This window comes from Melanotaenia boesemani, chromosome 5 (genome assembly GCF_017639745.1).
Source record: "Melanotaenia boesemani isolate fMelBoe1 chromosome 5, fMelBoe1.pri, whole genome shotgun sequence".
Taxonomy (NCBI): domain Eukaryota; kingdom Metazoa; phylum Chordata; class Actinopteri; order Atheriniformes; family Melanotaeniidae; genus Melanotaenia; species Melanotaenia boesemani.
Window position 1 is genome coordinate 33,025,983 of NC_055686.1, and position 14,847 is coordinate 33,040,829.

At 37.7% G+C, this 14,847-nt stretch overlaps 1 protein-coding gene across 5 annotated transcripts in view; it reads left to right on the plus strand.

Moving 5' to 3' along the window:
- The window catches only part of nrxn2b (neurexin 2b), an 815,055-nt gene that overhangs the window by 159,473 nt on the left and 640,735 nt on the right, over positions 1-14,847 (plus strand). For all 5 annotated transcript variants that reach the window (XM_041985417.1, XM_041985422.1, XM_041985421.1 and 2 more), the window contains exon 3: positions 1,408-1,428. In XM_041985417.1, the coding sequence (XP_041841351.1) occupies positions 1,408-1,428 (21 nt within the window). The remainder of the gene's footprint in view (positions 1-1,407; positions 1,429-14,847) is intronic.

Sequence of the window (14,847 nt, forward strand, 5' to 3'; positions counted from 1 at the left end):
CTATACTTTTCAAGAAACACCAAGAACCTTATTAAAAATTTAAATGAAACATTAGAGTGGACTATTTTTAGGGGTCCCCCTTAAAATATCAGCTGAATGTCTTTGGGAAGCTCCTCTGCCTTTCAGGGGAGCCAAGCTCCCCTTAGCTCCCCCCTAATTCAAACCCTGATACAGGGTTTAGTGGACTATGCTGCTGCAAATGCACTCTTAAGCTACAATGCCAATAAACAAATTTCTTTTAGACACAAATAGCAAGGCCCACAACAAACAAATAATATACATAATTCCAGATTCCCCTAAGTAAAAAAAAAAAAAAACAGTCAAAGCCTAAAATCTGTGTTAGATGCTATGTGCTATTTCTCTACTTTAATTGGTCATGCAACAAAAAGCTGTTGCCTTTTCTGCATATGCGGGTAAAAGGTTCTAGTTGACTTTAATATTGCTGTCAAAGATTATATTCCTTTAAAAAATGCATTCCCTAGTCAGCACTGGCACAGAGTTCAAGAGTAGTTGTATAGGTTGGTTTATGCATGACTGGAGAATGCATTCAAGAGATTTCCTTTTCAGGAACTCTGTTGAGCCGATATGGGAAATCTGGATGACTTGCTTACTTTTCAGCCACATTGAACCTCCAATAGCGTGATTCAGATTTCAAATGTCTCCTTTTATCATCAAATCTTAATGCTAAAAGCAACTTAAGAGAGGCAGATTTCCTGGCACCTGGATGCTGTATGAAAAATAGATTTGTCTTTGCTGCTGTAAAATACAGTTTATTTTCCAGTTTGCTTTGCCTCACGATTTTCCATAAATTTCATGCTGCCATGTCACAAATCCCTGTGAGGATACCGCATGCTGTTTCTGCCAGTCTGACTGAAATATTAAGCTAGACAATCACATTGAAAGGGCAGAGCAGAGCTGCATTAAAATGTTAGAAACTATGCTACCACTTCATATAGGAACCTTTTCATGAAGAACCAGACCCAACAGCTATACCAGCAGACCAACATTTGAACCTCTAGACAGGCCATTTAACGTCCTTGGGTCATGTGCTTTTACTTTTTCCTTTTTTGTTAAATATCAGCCTATGCTAAGGCCTTGCTGTTTTAACTTGAATGTACTGCTAATGCATGAGCTCCCTAACCCCCCCTTGCTTTATCATTCAAGTGTGTAAGATTCATACACTCAGTTGGGGATCTTTTTTTTCTTCAAGCCTTGTGTTCGCAATGGGAAATGCTTACAGTAACCTATTTGATGTTTCTTTACCTTCTCATAGGACATTTCTTTGAGACAATAACATGTGTGGCATTACAGGGCTGTTGGAAGACATGAGCTTAAACATAATGTAGCATCTGAATTTATTTCTTTGTCTTTTCTCTCTTCTTCATGCATTCCCTTTGGATCCTGCAGCTGAAGAGTATGCTGTTGAAGGTAAGATTGATGCTTTTCTCCTCAGGCAGTCTGATGGCCTCCCTTACTGCTCTCATGGATGTCGATGCTGGTTGCTTGTTAATACTGTTTACCCTCCTTCTGGGGAGGGGCATTGTCAGCTTGGACTGCGGTTATAAGTGACTTCCAGGGGGCCTAAATTACACTTTTTGAACTGGATAAATGGGATACATGTACAATGAAAATATCCCTTTTAATCTTTTGTTCATGTTATTTGATCTCTCTCTATTTATTTTGCTTTATTTTAATTGTGGTTTATGTTTTTGTAGATAAAAATTCTGCATTGTATTTCACTCTGTAGTATTTTTATGCACAAAATGGTAAAGCTTGGTAATCTTGTGAAAGTCAACATGTTGGGATAATTTTGACATGATGCCTTCTTGCCTTAGTCCCTATTCTGCATCTCCTATAAAGAGCAGCATTGGCTGCTGGTTGGGGACCCTGAGGGACTTCATACACCCTCGGGCCCTGCAGGATAGTACAGACTTTAGCCATAGATCAGCCTTGGGTTGTTTGTTTGCAGACACTTGCCCGTTTGCCCTGTGCAGTGGTAGAGGCTCGTCTGTCTGACTGGATCTGCTTGTCAGTTGCATCAGATACAGAAACATGTTTTCTTTTTTTTTATGCATTTAGACGGGGGTTGCTCTCAAGCTGTGTCCGTGTGTGTGGGTGCCTACTTGTGTGTATGTTCGCATGCTTCAGAGTTATATTTTTTCCTTACTGGGTGTGAGGTGATGGATTACCTATTACAACCTGATCCCACAGGGGAAAATCACTTAGAAAAAAGAAAACCTGGCCGCAGGTTGTTGTCATAGATATTTCTTAATCTTTCTACCAAGTAAGAGTTGTTTTTCTTCTAGCATATTAGTACTATAGAGGCGCCATCCCGACTGTCTCCCTTGGTCTTACAAAGCTTAGCTTGTTTTTCCATGGAAAATAGGCCCTTTTTTCTTTTGTGGATCAATAAATTGTGATAAAACGTAGCCCACTGGTTTCCTACAAAGGCAGAGATGTGCAAAACCCATTAATATTTCAAAATCACATTTGAAAATAAAATTACTTTTAGTAAACACATTTACATGAAAAAAAAGAAAAAAAAGTTGTTTCATCAAACACATTTGGCAATTTGAAAAAAAAAAATCACATTTTAGGAAACAAATCCACAAAATATTGAACACTTTGCAAGTGATTATATTTTGTAAAGTTGTTTCCTAAAATGAAGATTTGTTTTAAATGTGTTTTAAGAAAAATAAATGTTTTCAAAATGTAAATGTGTTTCCAAAATGCCATTTTGTTTTTAATTTTTTTTTTTTTTTTATATTTAAATGTGTTTTGCACTTCTCAGCCACCGTAGTTTCTACATTGGAAATGCATGCAGAGTTTAGGGGGTTCCCTGTCTTTAAATTCCATGTGTCTTTTACATTTTCGTACTTTCTCACCACCTCGATTAGCTGAGCATTTAAACTTCCTGGGGAAATGCAGAAGAGACAACTTTCCCCTTCACTCTTTTCCACGTTAACCCCGTCCCCCTCAAATGTCAGACCAATCACACAATACTTCTTGGAGCCCAAGAAAGTTCTGCTTGGATGATGATCGAGAACAAGCCATAAGATGCCCTCATTCACATCTGCCACGTCACGTCATTTTGTCCTCGTGACCTTGCGAACATGAAAAAAGTTTTCGCTTCTTGCAGAGTATGTAACAGCCTTTAGTCTGTATTCAGTTCAGTTTGCTTCAATTCAATTCAACTTAATTCAGTTCAGTTCAATCAAGTTTGATTTGTTTTGTGCCAATTCACAGCAGCCATCGGTGCTTAATTCCAGTCAATTCACTGTGATCCAATTTAAACAACTCCACATTAGCCCAATTTATAACTGTTGTCATATGAACAAATAAATAGGCAAGTTTGTTTTTGTTAGGAGAGCTTTATACAAAACATTGAAAGCTGGGTGCAGAGGAAACATTAAAGGTCCCATATTATGCTAAATTTAGTTTCTAAAGGTTTTGTTACAATCATATGTGTCCTCATGTCTGTCTATGAGGTGCAAAAATGAGAAAATTCTGTCACCTCTCTCACTTGCTTGCTCCACTTTTTAGCAAATGTATGTTCAAATGGGTGAGTTGAGATCTTTCCCTTTGTGACCTCATGAAGGGAAATAACCACTCTCCTCAGTAGTGCATACTGCCATTGACCCGCCCCCCCAGCTACCTAAGCCTGCCCTCTAAAATTCCTGAGCGTGGGGTGCCAGCAAAAGCTTGATCCTCTCCCAGAGAAGTGCATGGATAGGCACCACTCATCAACATTTAAAGGTTTAGACACAGGAACAGCCCGTTACCATGTAGATTTCATGCATAGGTGCATGAGAAAAGAAATGTTTTTAACTTGGATTTGAAAAATTTCTGCATTAGGTTAAAGTTTAATCCCCATTGGCAGTTTGTTCCACTTGTTTGTAGCATAACGGCTAAATGCTGCTTCTCCATGTTTAGTCTGGACTCTGATCTGGACAAGTTCATCCTTGGATCTAAGAGCCCTTATGTTAGGTTTGTATTCTCTGAACATATCACAGATTAATTCTGGGCCTAAACTGTTCTGGGATTTACAGATTAGTAGGGTTCTGCAGTTCGGATTTCTTAATAAAAGACATTTGCTTAGCTAAGGAAGCCAATGGATTGCATGTATGAAGATGAAGTGTTCCTTGTACACGTTATGGTGGTCTGATGTTTTAATTAAATTAAATATAAAGGTCCCATATTATGCAAACTATTTTTCTAACAGTCATATATGTCCTCATAACCTGTATATGAGGCCCAAAAATGAGAAAATTCTGTCACCTCTCTCACTTGCTTGCTCCACTTTTATGTGTGCTCAAACAGGTGAATCTGAGATCTTGTGATTTCATCCATTCATTCATTCTCTGTACCGCTTAGTCCATTATGGGTCGCGAGTAAGCTAGGGCCTATCCCAGCATTAACAGATGAGAGGCAGGGTACATCCTGGATGGGTCACCAGTCCATTCACACTCGCACTCACTCCTAGGGAGAATTTAGTCATCAATTAACCCAACATGCATGTCTTTGGACGGTGGGAGGAAGCCGGAGTACCCGGAGAGAACCCACTCATACACGGGGAGAACATGCAAACTCCACACAGAAGGGCCCTCAAGGTTCAAACCTCCCCCCAGCTGAGACTCGAACCAGCGACCTTCTTGCTTGTAACCCCTTCTGATCTCATGAAGGGAAATAACTACTGCCCCAAGTAGTGGATACTGTCATTGATCCGTCCCCCTGGCTAGCTGAGCCTGTCCTCTAAAATCACCAAGCAGGCGCCAGTGAAAGCCAGATCCTCTCCCACTCATGAACATTTAAAGGTTCAGACAAAGAAACAGCCTCCTCTCATTAGAGCTCAATAAAGCCACATTTGGAATGGCTGAAATTAAGGACCAAGGCTAAATTTGGGGAAATACAATTTGAAAACAATGCTGTTGGACCTCTGACATCCATATGAAATTGTTGAAAAAATGTATATTATGGGACCTTTAAAAGCTGACGTATCTACACTCCCATGAGAAGCTGATTCCTGATACCTCTAATGTCCAAACTAGAGTACCAACTTTAAAGATTTTCCAACAAGGTAAAAAAAAAAAAAAAACAAAAACAACAAAAAAAAACAACAAAAAAAAAAAAACAGTAAACCAGAAGAGCAACTTGAACAACAGTAAATCCCAAAAAACCCACAGATCATTACAAATTCAGTATCAAATGTTTCTAGGAGAAAGCAAACTAAGGAAACAGTGTCGCATTCACACAGGCAAAGCACCAGACTGCAGACATAAATGAAAGTGAAAGGAAAGGAGGATGCATCTTTTTTGGGGACTTTCAAACCGTTGATCTCATGCTTCAGATGAAGCCTCTGAGTTTTCCATATGACTTTAGATGGCCACTATTGTGGATTTCCAAATTGAAAAGAGTAAAATGTAGAAGGCAGAGCCAAAGGGAAGTAATGGGATTTAGCCTTTCTTGTGTTTTAACATCTCAGGGAGCTGCCTGCATTTTGATCATAATTGTTCACATACCTGCTTGTGCACCACGCTTGTTTTATTACTTCCACTAGTGGGCACATTAGAGAACTTAGACCAGGTAGAGTTGTTGAATTTGTAGGGTGTAAACAAAGCGGTAAACCGGCAACAATAAAGGAGCGTAGTATTAGACTGTGATGCACCACATAGATCCAATTAATTTCAAAATTGGTCAACAAGCTTGTCTTCTAAAGCTTGTCTTCCTTAGCAAGGCAATTATTTTCTTATGAATTGGGTTGTACAGACACAGTTATTAATTTGGATTCATATGAAGCGGATCTCCATGAACAGGCTTGAATTAATTATGTGTGCATAGTGCCTTTAGATTACAGTTAATAGAAATGAACTGAATTGAAACTGTCCATATTTACAGCTGTTACCACAGTGACAGCGGTTTGTACAGGATGGGAAGCTGTCCTGTAAAATTGGTCCCCATACTAACTCTACCAGTTACTTGCATATTGTGCCTTACGATCATATGAAGTTTATTTTGTAGGATGTGTACAAATAATACTTCAAACAAATGCAAACTATGTGAGGAAGCCATGATAAACACATTGTCACCCTCTTAAAATAATGCCCAAGTTATCTTCTAAAGTTTTTCTAAAAACAGAAAAAAAAAAATATCTAAAAAAAATATTTTTTGTCTTCAGAAAAAAAACTTGGGGAAAAATATTATTTAGGCTGTTATCTTAAGAGGGTGAAGACACATAAGCATACTCACAGCCTTTGTGTGCTTATGCTTCTATAAAGTATTAAATTTTAGGGGCGGCGTGGCTCAGCAAGGTAGAGCGGTCGTCTTGTAACCCAAGGGTTGCCAGTTCGATCCTCGGCCAAGTCGAGTTCATGTCGAGGTGTCCTTGGGCAAGACGCCGAACCCCTAATTGCTCCTGATGGGTCGTGGTCGAGCGCCTTGCATGGCAGCTTCTGCCATCAGTGTGTGAATGGGTGAATGTGATGTATAATGTAAAGCGCTTTGGGTATCATCCCAGGTACAGAAAAGCGCTATATAAATATGGACCATTTACCATTTTAAATTAATTTGCATTTGTAAAAGTTTTTCTCAGTTTGAACCTCAGCGAGAGGCATACGCCTGTAGTGGTGACTGCTTATATTGCTAACTTTGCCACAGCCAGGTTTCACATCAGCTCCAGAAGACTGGGATAGGTAAACACTTTGTATGCAGCAATAATTCTTACAATCCTTTTAGAAATCTTTGACAGAGTCGACAGAACAGAGTATGTTTTTTTACATGTTAGACATGTATCATGATTTTAGGAAACCTAGGTAAACCCCAACTGTCCACTACATGTTTAGTTTTGTCAAAGATCTGAGTAATATGATGAAAAACCAACTGGTTCTGTGTCCTGTTGAGTGGGTGCCCACTTATTTACAAGGCTGATATCACTCATGCTTTATTCTGGATTTGCATCAAAACAAAAGGTTCAAGTTTATTTTAACTCACGTAGTTTCATCAAGAGACTTGATTGAAAGGTCTTTTAGTCCCTGTGTTAATATCTGAATTAATTTGTGCTCTCCAAAGTCAAGCAATTTAATTAAGAGTAAGGAGGTGTGCTCCCAGTTCTTAATGTGTTTTGTTTCAACAAGACAGTGTGATAGATTTTTTTCTTTCTTTTTATTGGGCCACTGTCTTTAATGTGAGACTCTGGGTGCTTGTGCATTCCTTTGTGCTCCATTTTTAGGTTTTCCCAGTGACCAGGATTGGTCTAATTAGTGTTTGTGGCCATGTGTTCAAAGGTTGGCAGAGAGTGATGATACAATGAGACTTTGAAAGCCCATAGGAGGCATGTGCCCTCAGAAGGTGGCTGGTGGCCTTCGCTCGTAACACTTTAGGTCTTTAATTGATGATGTTACTGAGACCTGACCTGTTTTTTACCAGGAAGCCAGTAACGCTATGCTGTCTGTTTACTAACAGCAAAGCATGTCCTGTCCCTGCGGGACCATGTACTGTTAGTGATGTATAGTTTGATTATGTAGCACAGGGTTACATTACTGCCTGCTGCAGTGGTGCTCTTTGGAAATAATGCTGAAGGCAGTTCTAACCTATAGTGTAGATCAGGCTTTGTCCTAATCTGGTCCACTAGGGCTATAGTCAAGAATATGAAGTAATTTTGTCATTCATGTACTAAATTAAATGCATATTTGTAGAAGTTTCTGTCATTTGCTGACACTACCTGATGATTTAAATATAGAAAACAAATTTAAGTAGTTATACATTTGTAAGGAGAGATGGATCAAGATCAAATTTATTTATATAGCACATTTAAAACAGTGCAAAGTGCTTAAAGTGCTGCACAGAACTGCAGATTCAGAGCAGAATATATAATAAAAACTAATAAAATAAAATAAACAGTTTGATCCAGTGCCTGGACACAGCTTAAAGTCTAACAGACTATGCTGATGACCATGATCATGGTTGGGAGAAAAAAGGCCTGAAATCTGCTTTTGGCCTCAGAGACTGGATGATAGATTTCGTAACCAGTTGTGTTCGAATGACCGATGTTCTGAGCTTCTCACGCTGATCTTAATCAATCTGATCAAGGCTAATGATGTTTTCTCTCTGAGCCATGCAGACCTCCAACGTAATCTTGCCCTTTGGGAAGCAAAATAACTTTTTTATCCTCCAATGACAAATGGAGTCTGATGCTGCAGACATGCAGGATTATAGGTTTAAGTGGGTCCTGTAGTTATGAGAGATTACTTTGGATCATCCAAACCAGATTATGGATTTTGGTCTTTATTTGGTCAGTAAGAATAAAATGGAACAATACTACAAAAAAAGTGTTTTCTATGAGTGTGTGCCAAGGCAATAGAAAGAGAACACACATTGTAATTTGAAGCAAATATTAGATGTAGTGATGTCAGCGTGGTATTAACCTAGATATTTTTTCCTCCCCCCTCTGGAGCAAAAAAATATTTGTCCATAACACATAAGTAATATGCAAGTCTGTCACCATTAACAGATTAACACATGCACTTGAATCCTGTTTGAAATAAAGAAAAAAAGATATAAAAAAAAGGGGATGCAAATTGCAAATCAGCAAAGAGACATCACACAGCAGTGCTCAGTGGAAAAGGATGTCTTTACAACTTTTAACATAATATAAGTCTTGTTTCAGTTACCTGGCTACACAGGTGCTGAAATCAATTCAGATTTGTACCAAACTCGGCAAGGCGTCTTTGTTATAACCTGGCTCATAGATTTACTTTCCGGACGTGTGATCTGCCATAACAAAGAGAGACATAGCCTGCGTTTACATTAGCCTGGTCTTTGTTTTCTCCTGTAAGACACTAAGCAGAGTCTCTCACAGAGCAACTGCATCTTACCCAATTTACCCACTAGATCAGCTTCCTAAAGGGAGAGGCATGGCTTTTTCATCAGTACTTTCACGTTTAAAGAATATTTTCTTCTGCTGACAAACAGCATACAAAACTTCGCTTTAACATAGTTTACAGAAACTTATTTAGAAGATGAATTTTGCTATCAGATTTTGAAGACAAAAAGGCATCGAGCAAATAGTCTGAGTTCATCATTCTGTATGATTGTACTTTTATCTCTAACACTATCACAGAAACACATAAAATCAAATTTCTTCAGTCTTTACAGTTAATAAAATTGAGACTAGTTGTGTTCAAATAAGGTTTGCCGGTGAGTTTTTGTTGGAGAGCATCTGCACAGTCACCTTGTTTAAAAAGAGAACTGACCAATGGCAGAGAGGATGAAAACATAACTAGATGGCAGTTCACAAATTATGCAGGAGCCTTTTGACAGTGGGATGCCGGGATGTTTCCTTTGCCTGTCCAGATGTTGCAGTGAGATTAAGCTTCCTCAGATCCTAGAGGAGTCCAGCCATGTTTGTTCTCACAAGACATTAATTTAACCGCACCCAGAGCTCTCTCTTTTCTCTCTTTTCATTTCTCAGCTTTTTGATAATGGGTTCTAAAGGAATGGAGTAGGCCCCCCTTTGGGAGAGACTCTAAATGCTTTGGTGTCAACATACATGGCCTTAGGCAGTAGTGTTCGCTGTGATGGGAAGAAATGGATTGGACAATGCATCAAGCTCTCTTGTTGTTTTGTCTTTTTGTAGCCATGCTTCTCTAAAGTCCCTTTGGATAGCCAGATTTGGATGCTATTCTTTTTGGGAATATATTAGTTTTGGAGGCTAGCAGGACGCTACAAAGTATTTATTCTATGTAGGTTATTTTATTTATTTATTTATTTCCAATCAGAGTCAATTGTGTATTTAACACTTTATTACAAACACAATGAAAACGGCATCATCTTAATATAAAGCTGTATGTCTGTAGTTTAAATGAATTCACTTAATTTCATTTTTTGTATTTTGTTTCATTATTTTTATTTATTTATTGTGCATTGACTTGATTTTGCAGTTATAGATCCTCAGTCAATACCTGCACTTTTTTTTCCCAAAAGAATTTCATTGTTTTTATATGATTATTTCTCATTTTTAATAGTAGGACAAAAGTCTCAAGTCTTTCCTCTGGGACCTCGGGGTTTTGGGTTGACTAGAGTTTATATTGCCTCATATGTCTTATCTGATTGTGTTCGCCCACTAATTTATGCCCAGTCAGGGATACAGTCTTGGTAATCCTCCTCTCTTTCTGATCCCTCTAAATCTATCACTCAGATTTTTTCCCCTCTCTCCTTTATCCAAGATTCAGTCATTTTGCTTCCTCTTTCTGCAACCTATTTGTGTGCTAGACTGCTCTTCTTTTATTGCCTTGTACCAGTTCTTTCACTATTTATGTTCTGTCCTCTCTTCTTAACTTAGATTATCGGTTTCCCTGTTTTGGGAGATGAACACTTGTAGGTTGTAGCACAAAGGAGTATTGCAGAGACAAACCTTTGGAAGCTGGGTTATTGGAAGTTTATGGTGCTGACAGAGTAAGAGAGCTTTAATAAATAAAAGGTGTAAAGCGGTTTATTTGTTGGTGGCCACAGTGTGTATTTAATAGTAAAGTTTCTTTTATAATTTTTTTTCTCAACCCAACGCAATTGGATTGCTGAAACCATTAAAACCTTTAGCAAAACTGATAGAAGCATCTCTTTAGCTATTATTTTTTTACATGACATCCAGTCAGAGATGTTCACAAGTTTTATTGCAAGTCCAAGTCAAGTCTCAAGTCGTATAGCTCAAGTTCAAGTCAAGGCAGAGGTTATGAATTTGACAGTGTTGGTTTGTCTGTCTCTCTGGTGGCAACATAACTCAAAAAGTTAGGGATGGATTTTGATTACATTTTCAGAAATCTCAGAAATGGAGTAAGTTGTTAGATTTTCGGGGTGAAAACACAACCATTTAATTATTATTTTTTTTCCCCCTCTACCGATTAAGTCTCAAGTCACTGCAAATGTGATTTAAATCGAGTCCGAGTCCCAGACTTGAGTCCACATTTCTGGGTCCGGTCTCAGACTTCGTTAATCTGGTGACAAAGTTGGCCATTGAGTTTTACATTTGCATTTGCACATCCTGTCAGATGCTTCACTCTCTAATGACCGTCATGGTCCACTTATTATATCCTAACTTTACCTAATAAAGGTCGACGTGGACCTTAATTTTATTTTCTAGAAATGGTTCTACTGAACTTTTTGGTGATGGTTGTTTAATGCTTTCCATGTTTCTTGTACTCCATCAGCATCAAATCTCCAGGCACCACATAATTCGTAACCAGCAAAAGTTTTTTTTTTTTTTTTTTTTTTTTTCTGGCAGTCGGCAAACACTTTGGTAAATTAGAGCCAAATAGTTATGGCAGTGACATATTACTTTAAATGGCTAGTTAAAACAAGACAGTTGCATATCGATACAATAGTAACATATGAATTAAACCATTATTTTTCCCATTGTAAACTCATAAAATTTTGTGCTGTTATAAAAGAATATGCATTAAAATTTGTATTTTAAAGACATTTGAGGCCCACTAATGTCAGTAATATATGACATGAAGATGGAGAGTGTAGTTTCTTTAACACTTGAGTATTTTTTTTTTGTGTGTGTGTGTGCATCTTTACATTTGTCCAATTTTACACCAGTCGGGACTCATTGTAAATGCCAAAATGCACGGAAAGCTGAGATTAATACCAGTACAAGTGTCATCAGACAAATATATGTAAACAAACATCTGTGTGTGAACTAGGAAGTCAGGATCCACACATTCCTCCTTCTGCCACTTGCGTTTTCATAACCAGATTGTTCCACCACTGATGTCAAGAGTCACTTCTTCTTCATATTTCCCTCGTTCTCTCACACAAAAGTTATTATTTCCAGTGTTAGAAGATCCCTGTTGTACCTACAGCCTTTACTGAATTCAATTAGACCATGAAATGCCACATGCTGTGTAGCTGAGTGCATGCTAGCCAGGTGACACCGTGATATATTGCATTTGAGCAGAGGCATCCCCTGTCCATAGACGAGTTGACAGTAAGTGCTCAGAAAACACCGGATTTTTATTTCCATTACATTAAACCAAAAAGTTCAGGCAAGTGGTTTGTTAGTTTTTTTTGTTTTGTTTTTTTCTCCTTTTTCTTGATTTGTACACAGTTTTCTGAAAAGGCAAGGTAAGTTTATTTTTATAACACATTTCATGTACAAGACAATTCAGTGCTTTACATAAAACATACATAAAACAAGTTTTACAGATGGTGCAAAGAAAGTATTTACAAGTAGTAAAACTACAACTTTCTCAATAATCTTGGATATAAAAGAGAGGTTAGATACAGGTCTATAGTTGTTCATTATAGAGGTGTCTAGGGTTCTATTCTTTAGGAAAAGCTTAATCCTCCTGATACCAGTGAGTTTTAACTTAAATGTAAGCTTTTAAAAATGGTATCATGTCCAGAGTGCATCTTGTTGATTTCAGATGCCAAACTATTTCTTTTGGATTATAGGATCTTGTAGGATGTACATATAATTATCCTCTACACATTATAGACCTTGAACTCCTCCTGCGGGAGATCTACAGGTAGATTGGTGCAGCGTCTGCAGTGATGCAGACTCTGCATCGGTCTGTCATGGTAAAGAAGGAGCTGAGCCGAAAGGCAAAGCTCTCAAATTACCGGTCGATCTACGTTCCTACCCTCATTTATGGTCACAAGCTGTGGCTAGTGACCGAAAGAATGAATACAAGCGGCCGAAAATGAGTTTTCTCCTGTTTCTCTGAGTGAAACAGGATCTCTGCATTGATGATTTAATCACAAGAAGCTTTGTTTTTAGCTGTGATTATGAATGAGAAGCTGCTGATGGCTGGTAGAGGGAGAAAGATCTGGTTAAATTGTGATCAATAGTCTCTAAGAAGGACAATGAAGAATAGAACCATTTTCTCCTCATCCTCGCTTTGACTCTTTTAATAGGAAAAAGTAACACTTGAGTGGGCCTGGTTTGTCACAGAGGACCTGCCTTTAGTTGAATGGAAAATTATCCTCTTTTGGGATTCATGTTGGTAGAGATTTCTTTCTTCATTCTTTTGTTCCCACCTACCAGCTTTAGTAAGCTTAATCTATTTTTTATTATTACCCTTCTTCAAATTGTTTTCTCCATTTTAAATTTAGCTTTCATATATTGTTCTGGTTCTTTTATATTTTAATGTTGTTGCCTTAGTACATTTTCTTTCCTTACCAAAGCTCACCACCAGGCTCATATTGTATCATAGTACCATAGTACTAACATATACTCCAGGCTCAGCAGCTCAGTTTAGCATATGGGTACAATCCACATATAACATTTTAAGGATCATGCTTGTAAACGTAGGTTTGGTATTGGGTGATAAAATTATCTTTGATTGAAATCAAAGTGATGTTGATCTCACGGACAACAGGCAGTGTTCTGGCCATCACGTTAGACTGGCCCATTTCTCGCTGCCAGCGAGGAAGGAGACCACAGCAGAGTTTAGACTGACTGAGAGCGAACTTGCGTTATCCTTCCAAACTGTTGAGGTTTTTATTTATTTTGAAGGTGTTTACTATTTAATGTGCCAATGTCTTCCTGCATACAGCCCCTCTTTATCTGCTTTTATTGAACAAAAAGTCAGGCAACATCAACCTCTTCCATCTGTAGACCTTAAAAAAAAAAAAAAGAAAGAAAACAGACACAACAGGCTGCCTGTTTCCAATGGGCAGACTGTTGTATGGAAGTTCCAAATGGAAATAATAATGGAGTTAATGCAATCTGAAGAACACGGTAAAGGTTCTGATGTGGTCAACCTGAGACTGCTAGGCTACAGCTGCAATGATGTGGTGGAAATACGTTTTCCTGCATTAACCAGTAGATGAAAGAGGTGTTTTTTTTGTTTGTCACAACAAGTAAGACACCCTATGTTACACATTTCCACTTGGAAAGTGCATCAAGATGCATCAATAATAGTTTCATAATATCATGGCCATCTGAATCATAATCAAATTAAATCATGATGTGCCTGAAGAAACAGAGTTTCAAGGTCAGAAACGTCGGTAGTTTTACTCTAAAAAAGGAGTTTCAGATGGTTTGCGTAAGGTGGTATGGTACAGAGGAGGAAATCTTCACAGAATATTCCCCTTCTTTCCTTATTTCCTGTCTATTTTTCACAGTTAAAGGCAACATTACAAGAAACCTGCTGAAGTAATCAACAGATATACCTGTATGTTTACTGTATATATATATATATATATATATATATATATATATATATATATATATATATATATATACAGGCTTTGCAATTATTTAATCTTGATTAAATGCATTTAATCACATGACAATATTGCCCCAAAGAGCAACATTTTTTTTTTACTTTATATGGATATTAGTAGACGACTGAATCAAATATTCGACACTAACATCAAAATTGTAAGTTCAAGCTCTAATATGTCTGGGAAAATGCATTTATTTGCATTTTAATACCAAACAGAATTTTCTATTGGTAGGAAATAGAAAATATTCCTGGTGAAAATTGAACAGACCTAAAGTTAAAGTGATAGTTTAAGTACTTTAACAAGCAGCTCCAGCTGTTCTCTAATTAAGAGTCTACAACATGTTAGAGCACTTTTAACTTTTTAAATTTTGCACACACTTCATTAAAAGGTATTAATATCTGAGTGTAAGCAGGGGAGGGATCAGCCAGCAGTCGCTTTGAGTCTGTTCATGTAGCAGAGGTTCATCTACTGATGAACATTTGAACTGTTTTCGTCAATATCCTTCATTGATAGGCATTGTTATCTTTGGGAAAGAGTTTCAATAAACCTTATTGCACCAAAGGAAACCAGCACAGTTTTGCTTTCAGAAATCCCATCTTTTTAAAGAAAAACTGGAAGTAC